General features: G+C 36.7%; 1 protein-coding gene across 5 annotated transcripts in view; it reads right to left on the bottom strand.

Moving 5' to 3' along the window:
* The window catches only part of LOC101897106 (diacylglycerol kinase 1), a 272,567-nt gene that overhangs the window by 15,803 nt on the left and 237,614 nt on the right, over positions 1–19,150 (bottom strand). For 3 of the 5 annotated variants that reach the window (XM_005183423.3, XM_059130997.1, XM_059131000.1), the window contains 5 exons: positions 16,239–16,370; positions 10,874–11,090; positions 7,356–7,442; positions 6,817–7,031; positions 3,502–4,545 (listed from right to left, as the gene is read on the bottom strand). In XM_005183423.3, the coding sequence (XP_005183480.2) occupies positions 3,502–4,545; positions 6,817–7,031; positions 7,356–7,442; positions 10,874–11,090; positions 16,239–16,370 (1,695 nt within the window). The remainder of the gene's footprint in view (positions 1–3,501; positions 4,546–6,816; positions 7,032–7,355; positions 7,443–10,873; positions 11,091–16,238; positions 16,371–19,150) is intronic. The other 2 variants (XM_059130998.1, XM_059130999.1) reach the window with 2 other exon arrangements.

Raw genomic sequence — 19,150 nt, 5'->3', positions numbered from 1 at the left:
AAACGATTATAAACCAGTCAGGAAAATTCAAAAATCGGACGGGGCCGACTATATGATACCCTACACCACTATGCATATTAAGTAGACCTCCCGTAACAAAAGAATTTATTTGAAGTAGATCATACCACTTATCTACCTTTGGCTGTAGAGTAGTTATAATTTGGTTTCAAAGGGAACTGATTTATATGGGAGGCATATCCAATTCTGAATCGATTTTCACTAAATTTGAGGGAGACATTTTTATATCAAATAACATTGCAATATAGTGCATGATATCGGATTATAGGATTTTATAAAAAGAAGTAAAAAAGCTGAACACCATCCATCAATTGGAACGAATATGTCAATTTTCCCAAAAAAAAAAAAAAAAAAAAAAATGCGTTAAAAATCTTAAAAATACCAAATGTGCCCGTTATATTAGGGTGCGTACGACGAAGTGGACCTGCATAGGCAACTTTTGTCATAAGCCACTGCAATATTCAAATGCGAAACTTCAAAAAAGAACCGTGAATAATGTAGCTAAAATCATCACAATATCGAATATCGGGAGGTGCCGTTATATGAGGGCTATACGAAGACGTGGACCTGCACAGAAAATTTTCTGTCATAGGCTGTAGTATCCATTACGAATTTCAAATACCAAATTTGAATATGGTTAGGTTCCTTTATATGGGGGCTATACGAAAATGTGGACCTCCACAGACAATTTTCTGTCGTGTGCTGCAATATCCAATTTTGAAAGAATTCCGGTGAATAATGTCGCTAAAATTATCAAAATATCGAATGTAGGGAGGTACCATTATATGGTTGCTATACCAAAACGGAGACCTGCACAGACAATTTTCTGTCATAGGCTGTAGTATCCATTAGGAACTTCAAATACGAAATTTGAAAGAATTCCAGGGAATAATGTCGCCAAACTCATCAAAATTCAGAATATCGGGAGGTACCGTTATATGGAGTCTATACGAAAACCTGGACCTGCACAGACAATTTTCTGTCATAGGCTGCAGTATCCATTAAGAACTTCAAATACGAAATTTGAAACTTCTAATGTGAATAATGTCGCTTAAATCACCAAAATACCGAATATCGGGAGGTATCGTTATATGGGGGCTGTACGAAGACGTGGACCTGCACGGGCAATTTTCTGTCATAGGCTGAAGTATGCATTACAAACTTCAAATACCAAATTTGAATATTAGGAGGTACTAAAATACCGAATATTGGGAGGTACCGATATATGGAGGCTATGCGAAGACCTGGACCTGCACATACAATTCTCTGTCATAGGCTGTAATATCTATAACGACTTGAAATAACAAATTTGAAACATTTCCATGTCACTTAAATCACCAAAATACCGAAAATAGGGAGGTGCCAGTATATAAGTGCTATACCAAAATGTGGAGCCACATGACCCATTTTCAATATCAAAAGTACTGCAGACATAATTACATTTAAGTAAAATTTTATGAATCTACTTCATTTCGTTCGGAAGCTAGAGTGATTTCCACCGACGGACAGACAAACGGACGAACATCGCTAAATCGACATCGAATTTTATGGGTTTCAAAAATGTATATTTCGAGGTGTTACAAACGGAATGACAAACCCTCCATACTATGGTGGAGGGTATAAAAATATATAGCGCAGCCGAGTTTCACCAAATGGAAACGTACGCTATTATTTGTACAATAAACCAAAAATCGCAATAAGGATATATATGGGAGCTATATCCAAATCTGAGCCGATCTCTATTAAATTTTGCAGAGGTATTTCTGAGCTGTATCTGATATCTACTACCAAATATCTTTCTTGTTGGTGGCATATTACGAACATGAGGGACTTAAAACTACAAATCGAATGAAACATATATATGGGAGCTATAGCTGGAGCTATATCCAAATGGGAGCTATATCCAAATCTGAGCCGATCTTGATCAAATTTGGCGGAGGTTGGGCTGTATTTGATATCTAGTACCAAATATCTTTCTTGTGGGGTGCATATTACGAATATGAGTTACATATTACGAATATGAGTTACATATACATATATATGGGAGCTAAAGCAATATCTGAACCGATTTCCACCAAATTTGATGTACTTACTTCTAGACTGAATTGGGTTGGATTTGACAAAATTCAGGTCATTTTGACTGATAGTGGCCATTTGGTGCACAATTAACCTGAAATCGCTTAAAAATATATATGGGATATACAATTTGGCAGAGGTATTTCTGGGCTGTATGTGATATCTGGTACCAAATATCTGAAACGATTTTTACCAATTCTGATGTATTTCCTTCTAAATTGAATTCGTTCGGATGTGCCAAAAATCAGGCCATTTGGACTGAAATTGACCATTTTGTGCGCAATTAACCCGAAATCGGTTGAGGAGTGTATTGGAGCTATATCTAAATTTGAGCCGATTCTCACCATTTTCAATAGGGTTCGTCCTTGGGCCAAGCAAATATTGTTTGTAAAATTACATCTCAATCGCATAATAAATGCGACCTACATTTTGTTCACAATACATGACGGACGGACTGACATGCATAAATCGACACAGAAAGTGATTCTATGAAGATCCTCAAAAATAACTATGGGATCTATCTCGCTTCCTCCTCCATGTTACAAACAAATGCACAAAGACATAATACCCTTACCACTATATCGTGTAGGGTATAAAAAGGCATCACTAATGGTGAAACATATAGAAAATTGGTCTCTCCAAAGATTTTCTCTGTAGAAAATTTTTGGTCTCCAAAGATTTTCTCTATGTATGGCAAAAATTTTGGTCTCTAAAATTTTTCTTTGTGTAGAAAAAAAATTTTTGGTATCTCCAAAGATTTTCTTTACAGAAAAAGTTTGGTCTCCAAAGATTTTTCCACAAATAAAATTTTTTGTCTCCAAAGATTTTCTCTATAGAAAATTTTTGGTCTCTCCAAAGATTTTCCGTATAGAAAATTTTTTGTCTCCAAAGATTTTCCGTATAGAAAATTTTTTGTCTCCAAAGATTTTCCGTATAGAAAATTTTTTGTCTCCAAAGATTTTTCGTATAGAAAATTTTTGGTCTCCAAAGATTTTCCGTATAGAACATTTTTGGTCTCCAAAGATTTTCCGTATAGAACATTTTTGGTCTCCAAAGATTTTCCGTATAGAACATTTTTGGTCTCCAAAGATTTTCCGTACAGAAAATTTTTGGTCTCCAAAGATTTTCCGTATAGAAAAATTTTGATCTCTCCAAAGATTTTCCGTATAGAAAAATTTTGATCTCTCCAAATATTTTTTCTAACAAATGCTCCATACATCTCCATTGAGTTGTTGTTGTCGTAGTTCCATTTAATTTCTGTCAAAACTTCTTTCCAACAACAACACGAATAGCCAACAACCAAATAAACGAGCATGTCAAGACATGAAATGCCTTCCATATGTGTTTTTACTCTTGGTCTCTGTGTTTGGATACTTCCAAGGAATCAAGGCAATCATTTGTACTTACCACTCCCACAGAGAAATAGTTATTGATGATGTTGTACGGCACGGTGCAGTCCTTCTCGGTCTGACTTTTTAATGGCTTTTGCGGGGGAATGTTGAACGTTTTCATGTCACCGGCTGTGGGCGTTGGTGTTGTTGTCCGACAGCCTTGGCTGGGCGAGGGCGATGGGATGCCTGGCAATGTTGTTGGCCGGGGTGTGGGCGTTGTGGGACTGTGTGTGGGTGTGTGTGTTGCTGATCCGATGCCAGCAGCAGCTGGGGAGGGGGCGGAATCGACAGCAACGGCAGAAGCAGTCTCCGTTTCAGTATCAGGTACAGTTTCACTTTCACTAATTACAAATGCTTCATTACGAATGCCTCCATTGGAAGTGGAGGTGGCTGGGTTGACCACATTCGTTGGCGTCAGCTGGGCTTGTAGATGTTCTTTGGCCATGAGTGGAGAGTTGGTGTTGTTGTTGGTTGCAGACAAATTGCCGTTTATGTTCATTGATTTGTGGTCGCCGACATAGTCGTTATGATCGTGTGGGCCATTGTCGAGACCATTGCCAGTATCAGCCGCGTCCTCTCCTTCCATCCCCGCATCATTGCTGGCTGCCGACAGATTGCCTTGGTCATGTGGCAATGATGTGGATATCGTCTTGGCACATTGCTGTTGTTGGTGCTGCTGTCGTTGTATGGTCGATGCGGTGCTGCTGCAGGACGTGGTGGGACTACTACAATAGCTGATCATTGTTTCCTGCCGGCTACTGTAGGCCAAACGCTTCGTCTCAAATGTCGACATTGATATGCTCTTGGTTGTCTTGCATGTCGTTGCGGCACCATCGTCCACGTCCACATCCATGTCGTAACTTCTATTGCCTTCCTCCTCTCCCTGACTGCCGCAGGCCTGTGGAGGACTTTCATTGGCCGTGGTCTGTGTGTGATGGTAGAGATTGGTGCTGCAGCTGCCGCTGCGTTGAATTTCTTCACATTTCTCAATAAAGGATTTTTCGACGACCACACTTTGAGACAATTCGAATACCTTCTGCATGTTGGAGTGCAGTGTCACCTGTCGAGGACAAAACAATAAAAGTGGTTAGAAGCTGGAGGTGGCGGCAAGTGTTAATTGTCCTTAGGATCTTAACTTGGTAGAGTGTAAGGAAATCAATTGACTGTCAATATTTGCCAGAGATTTGAGAAACATTTTTTTTCTTTCGGGTTTCAGGGAAATCGGAGGTGTGGGGAATGTGTTTTGAAGAGTTGAGGTTTTGGGGTTTACCATTAAGAATGCCATGGTTATTTTTTGTCGAAATTTTACAGATGATATTGAAAATGGAATTTATTCAAAAGGGAACTGTTATCAACAACAATTTTACCAATTTTCTATTGAAAACTGTTAAAGAATTGCAGTTTTCTATAGAAAACATTCGCTGATGCTTTTGTAACCAATGACATTTTACTACTGAACACTGTTGGAAAATGAGTTTTTTTTTCTGTAGCGAACCTTCAACAAAAAGGCATTTTTCTATAGTAAACAGTTTACTAACCGACTTTTTCGGTAGGAAACTAAGAATCCAATATCTTTTGTTTTAGCAAAATGTCGTGAATTTTCTATAGAATAACAATATTTTTCTAAAGAAAATTTTTCCATAAAAAAAGTATTTCTGCACCGCACTGCACTTTTTCTACAGAAATCTCTCATTTTTCTATAGAAAACTCTAATTTTACTATAGAAAATTTTAAATTTTCAATAGAAAAATGTAGTCTTTCGATAGAAAACTGACATTTTTTTTTATAGAAAACTGTATTTTTTCTATAGAATCTGTTATTTTTCTATAGAAATATATAACTCTCACTTTTCTATACAAAATTCTCTTATTTTTCTGTAGAAAATTCTTATTTTTTCTACAGAGAGTGCTCATTTTTATCTATAGAAAATTTTAAATTTTTGCTTAGAAAACTCTCATTTTTTGCTTAGAAAATTCTCATTTTTTCTTTAGAATAGTCTCATTTTTTCTATAGAATATTCTCATTTTTTCCCATAGAAATTTCTTTTTTTTCTATAGAAAATATGAGAATTTTCTATAGAAAATATGAGAATTTTCTATAGAAAATATGAGAATTTTCTATAGAAAAAAATAAGAATTGTCTATGGGAAAAATGAGATTATTCTATAGAAAAAAATGAGACTATTCTAAAGAAAAAATTAGAAAATTCTCATATTTTCTATAGAAAATTCTCATTTTGTCTTTAGAATATACTAATTTTTTCTATAGAAAATGGTAATTTTTTTTCTATAGAAAATGCTCATTTTTTTCCTATAGAAAATTCTCATTGTTTTCTGTAGAACATTCTCATTTTTTTTCTACAGAAAAAGCTCATTTTTTCGAAAGAAAATTGATAATTCTTAAAATACTCATTTTTTTATAGAAAATTCTCATTTTTTTTTTCTCAATTTGTTCTATAGAAAAAATTAGAATTTTGCATTAAAAAATGAAGAATTTTTCTATAAAACATTAGAATTTTCTATAGAAAAAATTAGAATTTTCCATTAAAAAATGAGAATTTTCTATAAAAAAATGAGCATTTTCTAAGAAAAAATGAGTATTTTCTTTAGAAATTTTTTTTTTTCAATTTTCATTTTTTCTATAGAAATTCTCATTTTTTAATGGAAAATTCTAATTTTTTCTATAGAAAATTCTAATTTTTTCTAAAGAAAATTCTCATTTTTTCTATATGAGATTCTAATTAAAAATTAATCGTTTAACTGTAATTTTCCTATAGAAAACTGTAATTTTTTCTAAAAAAAAAAAAAATTTTCTAAAGAAAACTGTCGTGTTTCTATAGATCTGTCATTTTTCTATAGAAAACTGTCATTTTTCTATTCTAAATTCTCATTTTTCTATAGGAAATTTTAATTTTTTTCTATAGGAAATTCTCAAAAAATTCTATAGAAAATTATAATTTTTCTATAGAAAACTGTAATTTTTTCATAGAAAACTGTCATTTTTCCATAGAAACTACCTTTTTCCCTTAGAAAAGTGTCCTTTTTCCAGACAAATGTCAGTTAACTGAGAAAACCGCCAATTTTCTTAAAAAAAAATTTTGCAATTTTTCCATTAAAATCCCATTGACAAGGCGACCTGATCCTTATCCATCTTGTGAAACCCTTCAGAACTTATTTACACCTCCCCAAGATCGGCCTCAAAATACAGGCCAGTGTGGCAATTCTTCGCATGTAAATACACGTCACGTCAGTCATGACGCTCAGCAAACCGTCTCCAATTACGCTCTGACACCACAAAATCCAACAACAACAATTCAATTTCTCAACACTTACCTTTGGTTTTGGTATTTCCTCGCAGATGGGGTTATTGGTCACTTCAATGCTCCAGCGATCCAGCATAACTAAGCTGGCACGACGGATTTTGTCCATCAGCTTGGGTATGTTCTCACCCTCATAGCCGCCACCCCAACGCAGGCAACGAGCCAAATCGTTGCCAGTCCCCAGGGGGATAACACCAATGGCCGGCTGTGAGGCAAATTCAATGGAATCTGTGAAACGAAACGGAAACATAAGGACGGGGAAGTAGAAGAAGAAAAAGAATAAAAAAAAAACCCAAAATGAAACAAAACCATTACAAAACGCATAAAACGGTATTCCGCCCGGGATGAGAGTACGCAAACGAAAAGAGGCGAAAATGAGGCGTAAAGTAACCAAACGAAAAAAAAATCAAACAAACAAACAAACACAGCTTAAAGTGGTGGCACAGGCATTTAAGCAAAAACCAAATAATACTTGACCAAAAGTGGCCACATAGGAGCAATGCTGGTGGCTGTTTGGACACACACACAAAGAAAGAGGGAGCTTCAACTTACCCATGGCTTCGAGGACCCAGCCGACAGTGCCGTCACCACCGCAACAAATTACCTTAAAATTAGGCAAGTCCTTAAACAGTGTTAATCCTGTGAAAAACCAAATGAGAGGAATAAAAAACAAAGAAAGAAAGAGAAAAAGAGAAAGAGTGAATGAATGAATAAAACAAGCATTTTTTACAGACCATAAATCAAGGATAATAAAAATCAAAGCCAAACGCATTCAGCCTTTTGGGAGGATTGGTTTTTATTGAAGTTTTATTTCGATTGCAAATTGAAGAAGGAGGATATTTTTTTTCTTAGTTTAATGGAAGATAAGGATATGGGCTAAAATAAGAAGAATTTTGGAAAGAAAGGCGTTTTGTGGAGAATTGAAGGAATGAAGATGTGAGGAAATGTGTTTTGGTGGAAAAATGAAGTTTAAAGAAATGTGTGAATTATTTCGATATTGAAAATTCATTGAAGTTCACACAAGTTTCTCATTTGAAATAGTTCTTAAAACAAAAAAAATCTGTTGTTTAAAAAATTTATAAAAAAAATACCAGCAATTTTGAGTAGGAATACTCTCTTTAGAAAAAAAGAGAATAATTTTCTAAATGCAATTTTATACAGTTATTCGTGGCTCAGTAATTTTCTATAGAAAACTGGTGCCTTAGGTATATTTCTTGAGAAAATTCTGGTTTGCGAAACTTGTCCATGAATAAAGTGTTTCAATTTGTTTATACCCTCAGCCATATGGTTAGAGAGGGTATATATCATTTGATATGGCCAAAACGTGCCTCATCGAAATAACGTTTTTGACCCTAGGTGTCTTGGGACCATTTCGAGTCTATATAGCGATGTCCGTCCGTCTGTTTGGCTGGCTGGTGCGCACGATAACTCTCGATGGGAGTATCCGATTTGATCCAAACTTGGTATATCATAATATTATTGCCAAACTTAGATCGATTTCGGAGATGGGCCATATCGGTCCATTCCTTCTAGTACCTCCCCACAAAATGTCTACATTTTCAAAGAAAATAATTTGCTGCAAATTTCGCACATCTCAATATTTTTATTAACCCATAGTCTGGTGCGAAGATGGGACAAATCGGTCCACTCCTTCTGGTACCTCCCCCACAATGGGTCAAAATTTTAAATATCTATGAAGCTCATAAAACACGAAATTATCATCCGATTCCATTCAGACTTGGTACATTTTTAAATTTCCATCAATACAAGATCTGTTATAAAGATGGTAGAGATCGGACCACTCCTTCTGGTACCTTCCCCACAAAATGTCTACATTTTCAAAGAAAATAATTTACTGCACAGAAAGAGAAAGTATAATCCGATTTGGCTCCAACATTGCAAATTCCAATATTTGCATAAATGCTAGGTTAGGTGCAAAAATGGACAATATCGGTCCCCTCCATCAAGTACCTCCCCCACAATGGGTCAAAATTTTGAACAATTAAAACTCTTATAAAATGTGATTCAAAAATCCGATTGTCTTCAAATTACACACATCACCATGGTCTGGTGTGAAGATGGCATATATCGGTCCACTCCTTCTGGTACCTCCCCCACAAAGGTCCAAAATTTAGAATATCCGTACAAACGAAAAAAACACGAAATTAACATCCGATTTCATTCAGACTTGTCAAATCTCAATATTTCTATCAACACAAGATCTGTTATAAAGGTAGGTAGAGATCGAACCATTTCTTCTGGTACCTCCCAAAAAAAAGGGTCAATATTTTGAATAACCAAAACGATCATAAAATCCGAAATAAGCATCCAGATCTCTTTAAATTACACACATCACAATATTTTTGGTAGCACAAGATCTGGTATGAAGATGTGATATATGGGTCCACTCCTTCTGGTACTTTCCCCACAAAGGGTCAACATTTGGAATAATTATGTCTCTCATAAAATGCGAAGTAAGCATTGGGTTCTCATCAAATTTCACACGTCGCAATATTTTTAACAACACAAAATCTGGTGTAAGAATTGGTACCTTGTGGTACCTCCCCCACAAAGGGTCAAAATTTACGGATTAACCGAAATAAGCATCCGATTCTTTCCAAAGCACCGTTCAATATTTCTATTAACCCAAGATCTCTTGTGAAGAGTAGTTATCGGCTCACTCCTTTTGGTATCTCCTCCAAAACGGGTCAAGATTTTGAATAACCAAAACGATTATAAAATACGAAATAAGCATCCGGTTCTATTCATATTTCACACATACCATTATTCCTAATAACATAAGATCTGTTGTGAAGATGGGATATATCAGTTCACTCCTTCTGGTACCATCCCCACAAAAGTTCAAAATTTTGAATATCCATGAAGCTCATAAAATGCGAAATTGACATCCGATTCCATTCAGATTTGGTACATCTGAATATTTCTATCAACACAAGATATGTTATGAATATGATATATATATCTGCGAACCCCTTCTGGTATCTCATCCACAGAGGGCCACAATTTTCAGTTCTTTTATCTGTCTTAACTTGCGAAACAAGTTGCAATATCTAACTATTTTTGTCAACCTGGGATAAATATGGAATTTATGATTTCGGATAAAATTGGATCTAAAAGTTCGATTTTCTGGTAATTTTGTCCATACCTGGAAGACTTCGGTCGATTATATCTGTCAATTTACGCACAATTGAACATTTTCTGAAAAAATGTCGCATATCTCATATAAAGTGAAGGAAGTACCCAATATAGTCCAAACCTGGCACGTCACAATATTTATATCATATTTATTTTGGTCCGATAGGAAATGGACAATATTGGCCCATTTGTTCGGAACCTATTCCATAGATGGTCAACAATTTGAAAAATCATAAGAGAAGTCAAAATATACTTAAATAATCGAACTTTGGCTGAGGGTATACATCTGTCGGCAAAACCGACTGATACTATTTAGCTACAAATACCGGCTCATGGAGATTTTCAAATATAACTCGACAGTCAACTCTTTTGTATCAAATGGCATCTACAATGACTCACATTATTTTATTTGTAATTTTCTAATAACTTCTAACCATGCTGCCTACGCAGCGTATGATGCATAACAACCAAAACATTGCTCATACGCTCCCATGAACTCAAACAAAATGTGTTTAACAGCAAACAAACACACCCTCACACACACACACATGAAAACAGACCTCAAGTGTTGTGGAAGAACTATTTCAATTAAAATGAGAAAACTTTTTAATTTACAAAATTTCCAGTTCTTTCCCCTCTATAAATAAACAAAAGCCTATTCTCCTCCCAGACCCCCCGTTTCCAAGGCAATCATTGCAAGACTTCATTTCCAAACTTGGAATAGTAAAAAGTGCCAGTAATTGAAATTAAATTAGAAATGTTTCATTTTTAGTTTATGCAGAGAGCGGAGTCATTTATCTACAACAACTGGATAACAGATTTACCCATTTCCTCCCTCTCTCAAATGGCTCTATGCATTTTTCAACAAAAAAACCAGGAATTACAAAGAATTACATTACGGAATGACAACTTACCTTCCTTGGGTCCACCTTTTGATAAATCATAGACCTGACGTGGATTTAACATGTATTGGAATTTGCGCAGGATACGATCACCTTGACGTCCGCCACTTTTGGGATTAACGAAAACCAACAGGGGACAGCTGCCTTCGTTGGGTGGTGTCAGTTGGAAGTGTGTTGCCTGTTGTTGTTGTTGTTGGGCGTTATTTAGTAGAGACGTAGAAGATTTCTGCTGTTAGTTATAAATTCCAAAAGGGGGGAGGGGCGCACAGTGGAAGCATATTTACGCATATGGACGAGCACACACACACATGGGCGAAGGCATATGGATATGGAGAGACAAGCGTAAGCATAGACACATACAAAGGGCATAAAGTATACAATCATAGACGCACACACACACACATGTACATGGGGAGAGAAACATATGTTTTAATTAATATTTAAAATGCTGTAGAAACGTAATGGGATTGATGAAGTGTAAACAGAATCTGAATCTGAAATTTAATTTTACAAATTAGAAAAGGGGCAACCAAAATGAAACAAGGATCCATGAACATAAGGATTTATGTGCAACAAATGTAACCGCAGAAAGAAGGTGCGGGATGTTAGGGGATTAGAGGGAGATTTGTTAAAAATGATGGTGGGGAATGGGAATGATTTTTGGTGAAAATGTATGTAGGGGGATATGGCAAGGAAGATATGCAATGATGTAAGATGAGTAAGATATATAGACAACAGAACTCGAAGAGGTGTTTCAGTAAGAGAAAATATCCTTTAGCATTGTTAGAAAAAATCTTCGGAGTCGTTTAGAAATATGTCCTTTCGGAAGGGCTTATGTAAGCAGAAATCGTCAAGGTGGTACTCTACTGGAAGCAAATCTTCTATCGGTTGAAGTCCTGTCTACTGATAAACAGGCTGTGGAGGACTTCTTTTAAGACCATTAGATTTTTTAGTTTCATTAAATTTTTATCTTTCTATCGACTCCTTTGGGTATTTACAGAATTATATTTATATCTTAGACAGTCTAGACAAATTCGGTGAATTGCAGACCGTTTAGAGGTCTTCTATGGTTATAAAACTTATTCTATTGATGGAAGACTTGGATCTTCATAAATTTCGTTGGATCTTTAAAAATTTCTATAGCCTGTTTCACAAGCATGTTTTAGTAATTTGTGGAGTTTCGCAGAGTGGTCTCACAAAAAATTCTATAGAAATCCGTGGAGATCCACACAGGGGGGGGGGGGTCTCACAAAAATTTCTATAGAAATCTGTGGAGACCCACAAAGGGAGGTCTCACAAAAATTTCTATAGAAATCTGTGGAGACCCACAAAGGGAGGTCTCACAAAAATTTCTATAGAAATCTGTGGAGACCCACAAAGGGAGGTCTCACAAAAATTTCTATAGAAATCTGTGGAGACCCACAAAGGCAGGTCTCACAAAAATTTCTATAGAAATCCGTGGAGACCCACACAGGGGGGTCTCACAAAAATTTCTATAGAAATCCGTGGAGACCCACACAGGAGGGTCTCACAAAAATTTCTATAGAAATCCGTGGAGACCCACACAGGGGGGTCTCACAAAAATTTCTATAGAAATCCGTGGAGACCCACACAGGGGGGTCTCACAAAAATTTCTATAGAAATCCGTGGAGACCCACACAGGGGGGTCTCACAAAAATTTCTATAGAAATCCGTGGAGACCCACACAGGGGGGTCTCACAAAAATTTCTATAGAAATCCGTGGAGACCCACACAGGGGGTCTCACAAAAATTTCTATAGAAATCCGTGGAGACCCACACAGGGGGGTCTCACAAAAATTTCTATAGAAATCCGTGGAGACCCACACAGGGGGGTCTCACAAAAATTTCTATAGAAATCCGTGGAGACCCACACAGGGGGGTCTCACAAAAATTTCTATAGAAATCCGTGGAGACCCACACAGGGGGGTCTCACAAAAATTTCTATAGAAATCCGTGGAGACCCACACAGGGGGGTCTCACAAAAATTTCTATAGAAATCCGTGGAGACCCACACAGGGGGGTCTCACAAAAATTTCTATAGAAATCCGTGGAGACCCACACAGGGGGGTCTCACAAAAATTTCTATAGAAATCCGTGGAGACCCACACAGGGGGGTCTCACAAAAATTTCTATAGAAATCCGTGGAGACCCACACAGGGGGGTCTCACAAAAATTTCTATAGAAATCCGTGGAGACCCACACAGGGGGGTCTCACAAAAATTTCTATGGAAATCTGTGGAGACCCCACACAGGGGGGTCTCACAAAAATTTCTATGGAAATCTGTGGAGACCCCACACAGGGGGGTCTCACAAAAATTTCTATAGAAATCTGTGGAGACCCCACACAGGGGGGTCTCACAAAAATTTCTATAGAAATCTGTGGAGACCCCACACAGGGGGGTCTCACAAAAATTTCTATAGAAATCTGTGGAGACCCCACACAGGGGGGTCTCACAAAAATTTCTATAGAAATCTGTGGAGACCCCACACAGGGGGATCTCACAAAAATTTCTATAGAAATCTGTGGAGACCCACACAGGGGGGGTCTCACAAAAATTTCTATAGAAATCTGTGAAGACCCCACAGGGGGGTCTCACAAAAATTTCTATAGAAATCCGTGGAGACCCACACAGGGGGTCTCACAAAAATTTCTATAGAAATCTGTGGAGACCCACACAGGGGGGGTCTCACAAAAATTTCTATAGAAATCTGTGGAGACCCACACAGGGGGGGGGGGTCTCACAAAAATTTCTATAGAAATCTGTGGAGACCCACGCAGAGGCCCCTTTTTTACCACCAAAAACTTATATAGAAATCTGTGAATGCCATCAGGTGGGCCATTCAGAAAAATTTCTATAGAAAACTGTGGAGTACACCAGGGTGATTCTCCCAAGCCTTTTCCATCTGTGGATGATATCTTAACGCTCCGTGGAGTTCTCTCCAATATTTATTTTGGTTTCAAATCCTCTGGGTTCTTCAGTTTTTTATGGACTCCTTGTGAGTCTTAATATATTTCTCTGGAAAGTTTTTTTTCAAATTTTTAGATTTTCTTGGGTCTCAAAAGATTCAGTAGAGGTCTTTTTGGGATAGATAGAGGGTAATTTGAAGGTCCCTTCGGATATTTTTTATAGGTCTTCTTTAGGTATATGGTGTTTGTAGGTAGGAGCCCAAGTGAAGGTCAGCTATTTGTAGATAGAAGACCTTTAAATACGCATAGAAAACCTTTTGTAGATCTTCTACTGACAGAAGGGGTCTTTTAGGAATAAAATACCCCCTAAGAGTTATTTTATTGATAGAAGGTCCTTAGGGGTCTTTTTCGATATACTCCTTTGGAAGACTTTCTGGAAAACAGCCAATTGATAGAACACGTTTCAAAAGTCTGCCACAGACAAGAGCCATTTTTGAGGCCTTCTATGCAGAAGTTGGTGGTCTTCTCGAAAAATAAGCTAGCTTTGAGGTATTCTATAAATATTAGTCCTTTTAGAGATCTTCTACGGATATATAACCTTTTAGAGGGTTTGTATGGAATGAAAACATATTTTTAAGCTTTTCTATTGGAAAAAAATTTTTTGGAGGTCTCCCACAGATTGAGGTTCTTTTTCAGGTTTTCTTTTGGAAAATGCTCTATCAAAGTTTTTTTTCCATTAGAAGACCTTTAGGAGGTCTTTCATATGCAGAAAATACTTAAGATTCCGATTTGAGAATTTCTACAGATAGAAGTCCATTTGGGTTTCTTTAATAGGTATAAATAATGTTTAGGCTTTCTACGAAAAATAATCCTTATGGAGCTCTTCTTGTGATAGATGTCTTTCTGCAGGTCTTGCATGAGTAGAAGTTCTTTTAGATGCTTTCTACAAATGAAAGACATTTTATAGATTTGATATAGAGGGGAGTTCGCTTGAAGTCTACTAAGAGGTCTTCCTTCTCCAGATGTAAGACCTTTCGAGGTCTTCTATAGATACAACGCCTTTTAGAGTGTTTAACAGATTCAAGGCCTTTTAGAGGCCCTCTTTTGGGATAGGTCTTACTAGATGAATGACCTACTAGAGACCATATTTAAAAAGAGACTTTATTATCCAGCTAGAGACCATTAAGGTCTCCTCCAATAGACAAAATTCCATTCTAGGGAAATACACTGTCCATCCCTATATAAGTCTGTTTTGGAGCTATCTATAAATAGAAGACCTCAAGGGATATATTAATTTTTTTTGCGGAGCTTTTTTTCAAGATCCTTTGGTAAAAATTCGATTAAAACTCCTATGTAGATAAAAGTGCTTTTTTTTTAGTTCTTCTGGAGCTCTTCTAAAGATAGAAGTTACAGTCCTTACCTTAAGTCATTTTTTATATGCCTTCCGATTAGTGGCCTTCTATAGAGAGGATACTCTTAGAAATCTTCTATAAACAAATGGTCTACAGGTGGAAGATTTTTTTGAGTCCATCTATGGATACAATGCCTTTTATAGAGTTTCTAAAAATTCAGGCCTTTTATTGGTCTTCTTTAGTTAAGGTCTTTGAAAGACCTCTCAGATTTCTCATATACTTAGAAGATTTCTAAGAGTATCCTCTCTATAGAAGGCCACCAAACGGAAGGCATATAAAAAAGGACTTAAGGTAAGGACTGTAACTTCTATCTTTAGAAGAGCTCCAGAAGAGCTAAAAAAAAGACTTTTATCTACATAGGAGTTTCAATCGAATTTTTACCAAAGGATCTTAAAAAAAAGCTCCGTAAAAAAATTAATATATCCCTTGAGGACTTCTATTTATAGATAGCTCCAAAACAGACTTATATAGGGATGGACAGTGTATTTCCCTAGAATGGAATTTTGTCTATTGGAGGAGACCTTAATGGTCTCTAGCTGGATAATAAAGTCTCTTTTTAAATATGGCCTCTAATAGGTCATTCATCTAGTAAGACCTGTCTCAAAGGAGGCCTCTAAAGGCCTTGAATCTCTTAAACCATCTAAAAGGCGTTGTATCTATAGAAGACCTCGAAAGGCCTTACATCTGGAGAAATAAGAACTCTTAGAAGTCTTCAAAAGAACTCCCTTTTATATCAAATCTACATAATCTCTTTCATTTATAGAAGGCATAAAAACTACCAATGTAATACCTGCAGAAGGACTTCAATTTCAAGAAGACCTCCTGAAAGATTTTTATTCATATTCTCTCCCTAGAGACAATTGCTTACTCTTCCCATTAAGAGTAGGGATTTGTATTGAAACATACTGTCCATCTCTGTCTTATTTACATTTACTCTGCATATGTGCGTGTATATATGTATGTATGTGTGTAGTGATGTAAAATATTTGACATTGCCTTGAGCTATAGCAACAATTTTTAAGCGCATTTCATTTACCTTGTTTGCTTGATTAACGGAACGTTGACGATCCAATACGGCCGGGCATATGGAAGTGGGTGGTATTATCAATTCGGCGTACTCGCCCAGCGAACATTCCTTTTTCACGGAGGAGGCACAGCGATTGTGTAACTGTAATAAAGAAAATGAAAAGAAGAAGAATAAATAAAGACTCTGTGTTTGATGAGAGAGGGAGAGCGAGAGATAGAGGGAGGGAGTGGGAAAATGTAAATGTAAACAAAGTCAATTTTCATTTAAGATAAGCTCTCCGTTAAGTTGTTTAAGTTTAAATAATTTGACAAAAAGCCAGTTGGTATTGAAAAATTCATTTGAATTCAATGAATTCTCATTATTGTGTATTCTTTATTTATTTATTTTTTTTGGATACATTTTAATCAACAACATCAAACATTTTGTTAACATTTCGTTGAAGAGGTAGTGAGAAAGAGAGAGAGAGAGAGAGAGCGAGAGGAGATGGAGTTGTATTGGTATTTGTACACGTGTCAAATTGAATTAATCATTGCCATGGCAAATTTAAGGTTTCGAATAAAGGATATTGTATGGAGGGCTCAATGGGAGGGGTTTTAATTAAGTTTAAATGGTTTTGAAAATAATTCTTTAGGGCATATAAACTTAGAGACAACCGATTTGGTTTTATGGAGAACACTTAAAACAGTTCAAAAAATTTAAAAGGTCTTCAAATAAAAAAAAATAAATAAATAAATAAAAATAAATAAATAAAATTAAAAATAAGTAATTAAAAATAAAAAAATAAATAAATATAATAACGACAAGTTAAAAAGTTTCGTTCGGTTTTTTCGACAGATGTATACCCTTAGCCAATGTTCGATTATTTAAATATATTCTGACTTCTGTTATGATTATTCATATTATTGACCCTCTACGGAGTAGGTTCCAAAGGAATGGACCAATATTGTCAATTTGGTCTCGGACCTAAATAAATAGGATTTACAGGGTGAGATGAAAAAACTGCAACAAACTTCAGACTGCTGTCATATCTAAGCCACTCGTCCGACAGCTGTTAAAATTATTCCAGTGACTGCTCATTATATTGTTTACAAGCGCACAAAAGCATCTTTGTGGGCATTTTCCAGAGAAAAAAATTATTTGTGGTGGAATTCAAGCGTGATAGTGTGATTTCTTTATATTTAGCTGGAAAACCACAAGTGGCTATCGTTAGAGCACTCCAGCATTTAAATGTGAATAAATCTTTTGTGTCTCGTACCATAGCTCGTTGACGTGATACTGGTAGCGTAGCCCTACGTCAAGAAAGTGGACGGAAGAAAACAGCAACGTCAGCAGAAATTGTTCGAAAAGTAAAGAAGCGACCTTATCGAAACCCTCATCGCAGTGGCCGAAAAATGACTCGTGAGCTGAACATATCGCAATATTCCATTCGGCAAATAATGAAAAACGAGCTCGGGGTAAAGCCATTGAAATTCCAAAAAGTGCAAGAACTTACACGGCAACAGAAAGAAAATAGACTCAAAAGAGCTAAAGAGTTACTTCGCTTGACCGAGAGTGGTGAACTGCCGAATTTGGTTTTCTCACTCTCCGATGAGAAAACATTCGTTGTCTAGCAGTTTGTAAACAATCAAAATTATCGTGTTTATCTGCCAAAGAGGTCAGCTGAAAATGTGCACCTTCGGTTGGCCACCAGAACTCAAGCGCCGGCCATGGTGATGGTGTGGGCCGCCATAACAGCCGATGGTCGCTCTCCGCTCGTATTAATCGACCTGATGCCACGGTCGAATAAATACCGAATATTATCGCGAAATTATTCTGGAGGGTGTATTAAAGCCTTGGACACGCAAACATTTTAGCCGCAGACCTTGGACATTCCAACGGGACTCAGCACGCGCCACCAAGAATGGTTACAAAATGAGGTTCCTCGCTTCATTTCCAGCACACAATGGCCACCAAAATCTCCGGATACCAATCTGTTGGACTATTGTGTCAGGAGTATTTTGGAAAGCAAGGTTGGCACTAAAAAATACCAAGGGGAATGGGCCAAAATACCGCAGTGCAACATTCGGGCAGCGTGTGACGGTTTCATTGGCCATTTGAAGGCCATAAATCTAAACTTTACTAAAATTTGAAGCTATTTCCGACATTTTTTTGCATTCCTTCAATAAAATTATTAAAAAAAAAATAAAATTTTTGGCGTTAGATTTTGAGAGTTGAGAGTTGTAATTATTTCAATTTTGACCCTTGGTAGGGGAGGTACTTAATGGAGTGGACCGATATTGCGAACGTAACCTAGCACTGATGTAAATGTTAGGATTTGCAAACTTGGAGCAAAATCGGATTATCTTTTCTATTTCTGTGCAGTAAATTTTTTTTTAAGATTTCGATCTTTTGTGGGGTAGGTACCACAAGGAGTGGACCGATATATACCATCTTCACAGCAGATGTTGTGTTTGTAGAAATAATGGGATGTGCGAAATATGAAGAGAACCGGATGCTTATTTCGGATTTTATAATCGTTTTAAAAACTATAGCCTTTTGAGGGTGAGGTACCAGAAAGAATGGTCCGATATCTACCATCTTTATAACACATCTTGTGTTGATGAAAATATTGAGATGTACCAAGTCTGAATGGAATCGGATGTTATTTTCGAGTTTTATGACCTTCATGGATATTCAATAATATTACGATGCACCAAGTTTGGACCAAATCGAAAACTCTCTTCGAGGGTCATTGTGCACAGCAGCCAGACAGACAGATGGACGGGCATTGCTAGATCGACTCCAAATATCCTGACCAAACGGATTTGGTTCAAAGAGGCCTAGGGTCTTGCACCGTTATTTCGGCAAGGCACGTTTTGATCGTATCAAATGATATATACCCTCTCTAGCCATATGGCTGAGGGCATTAAAAAATAAATAAA

Source organism: Musca domestica, unplaced genomic scaffold, assembly GCF_030504385.1.
Source record: "Musca domestica strain aabys unplaced genomic scaffold, Musca_domestica.polishedcontigs.V.1.1 8, whole genome shotgun sequence".
Lineage (NCBI taxonomy): Eukaryota > Metazoa > Arthropoda > Insecta > Diptera > Muscidae > Musca > Musca domestica.
The sequence above is the reverse complement of the archived record's forward strand: the minus strand, read 5'-3'. Positions and strand labels throughout refer to the sequence as shown.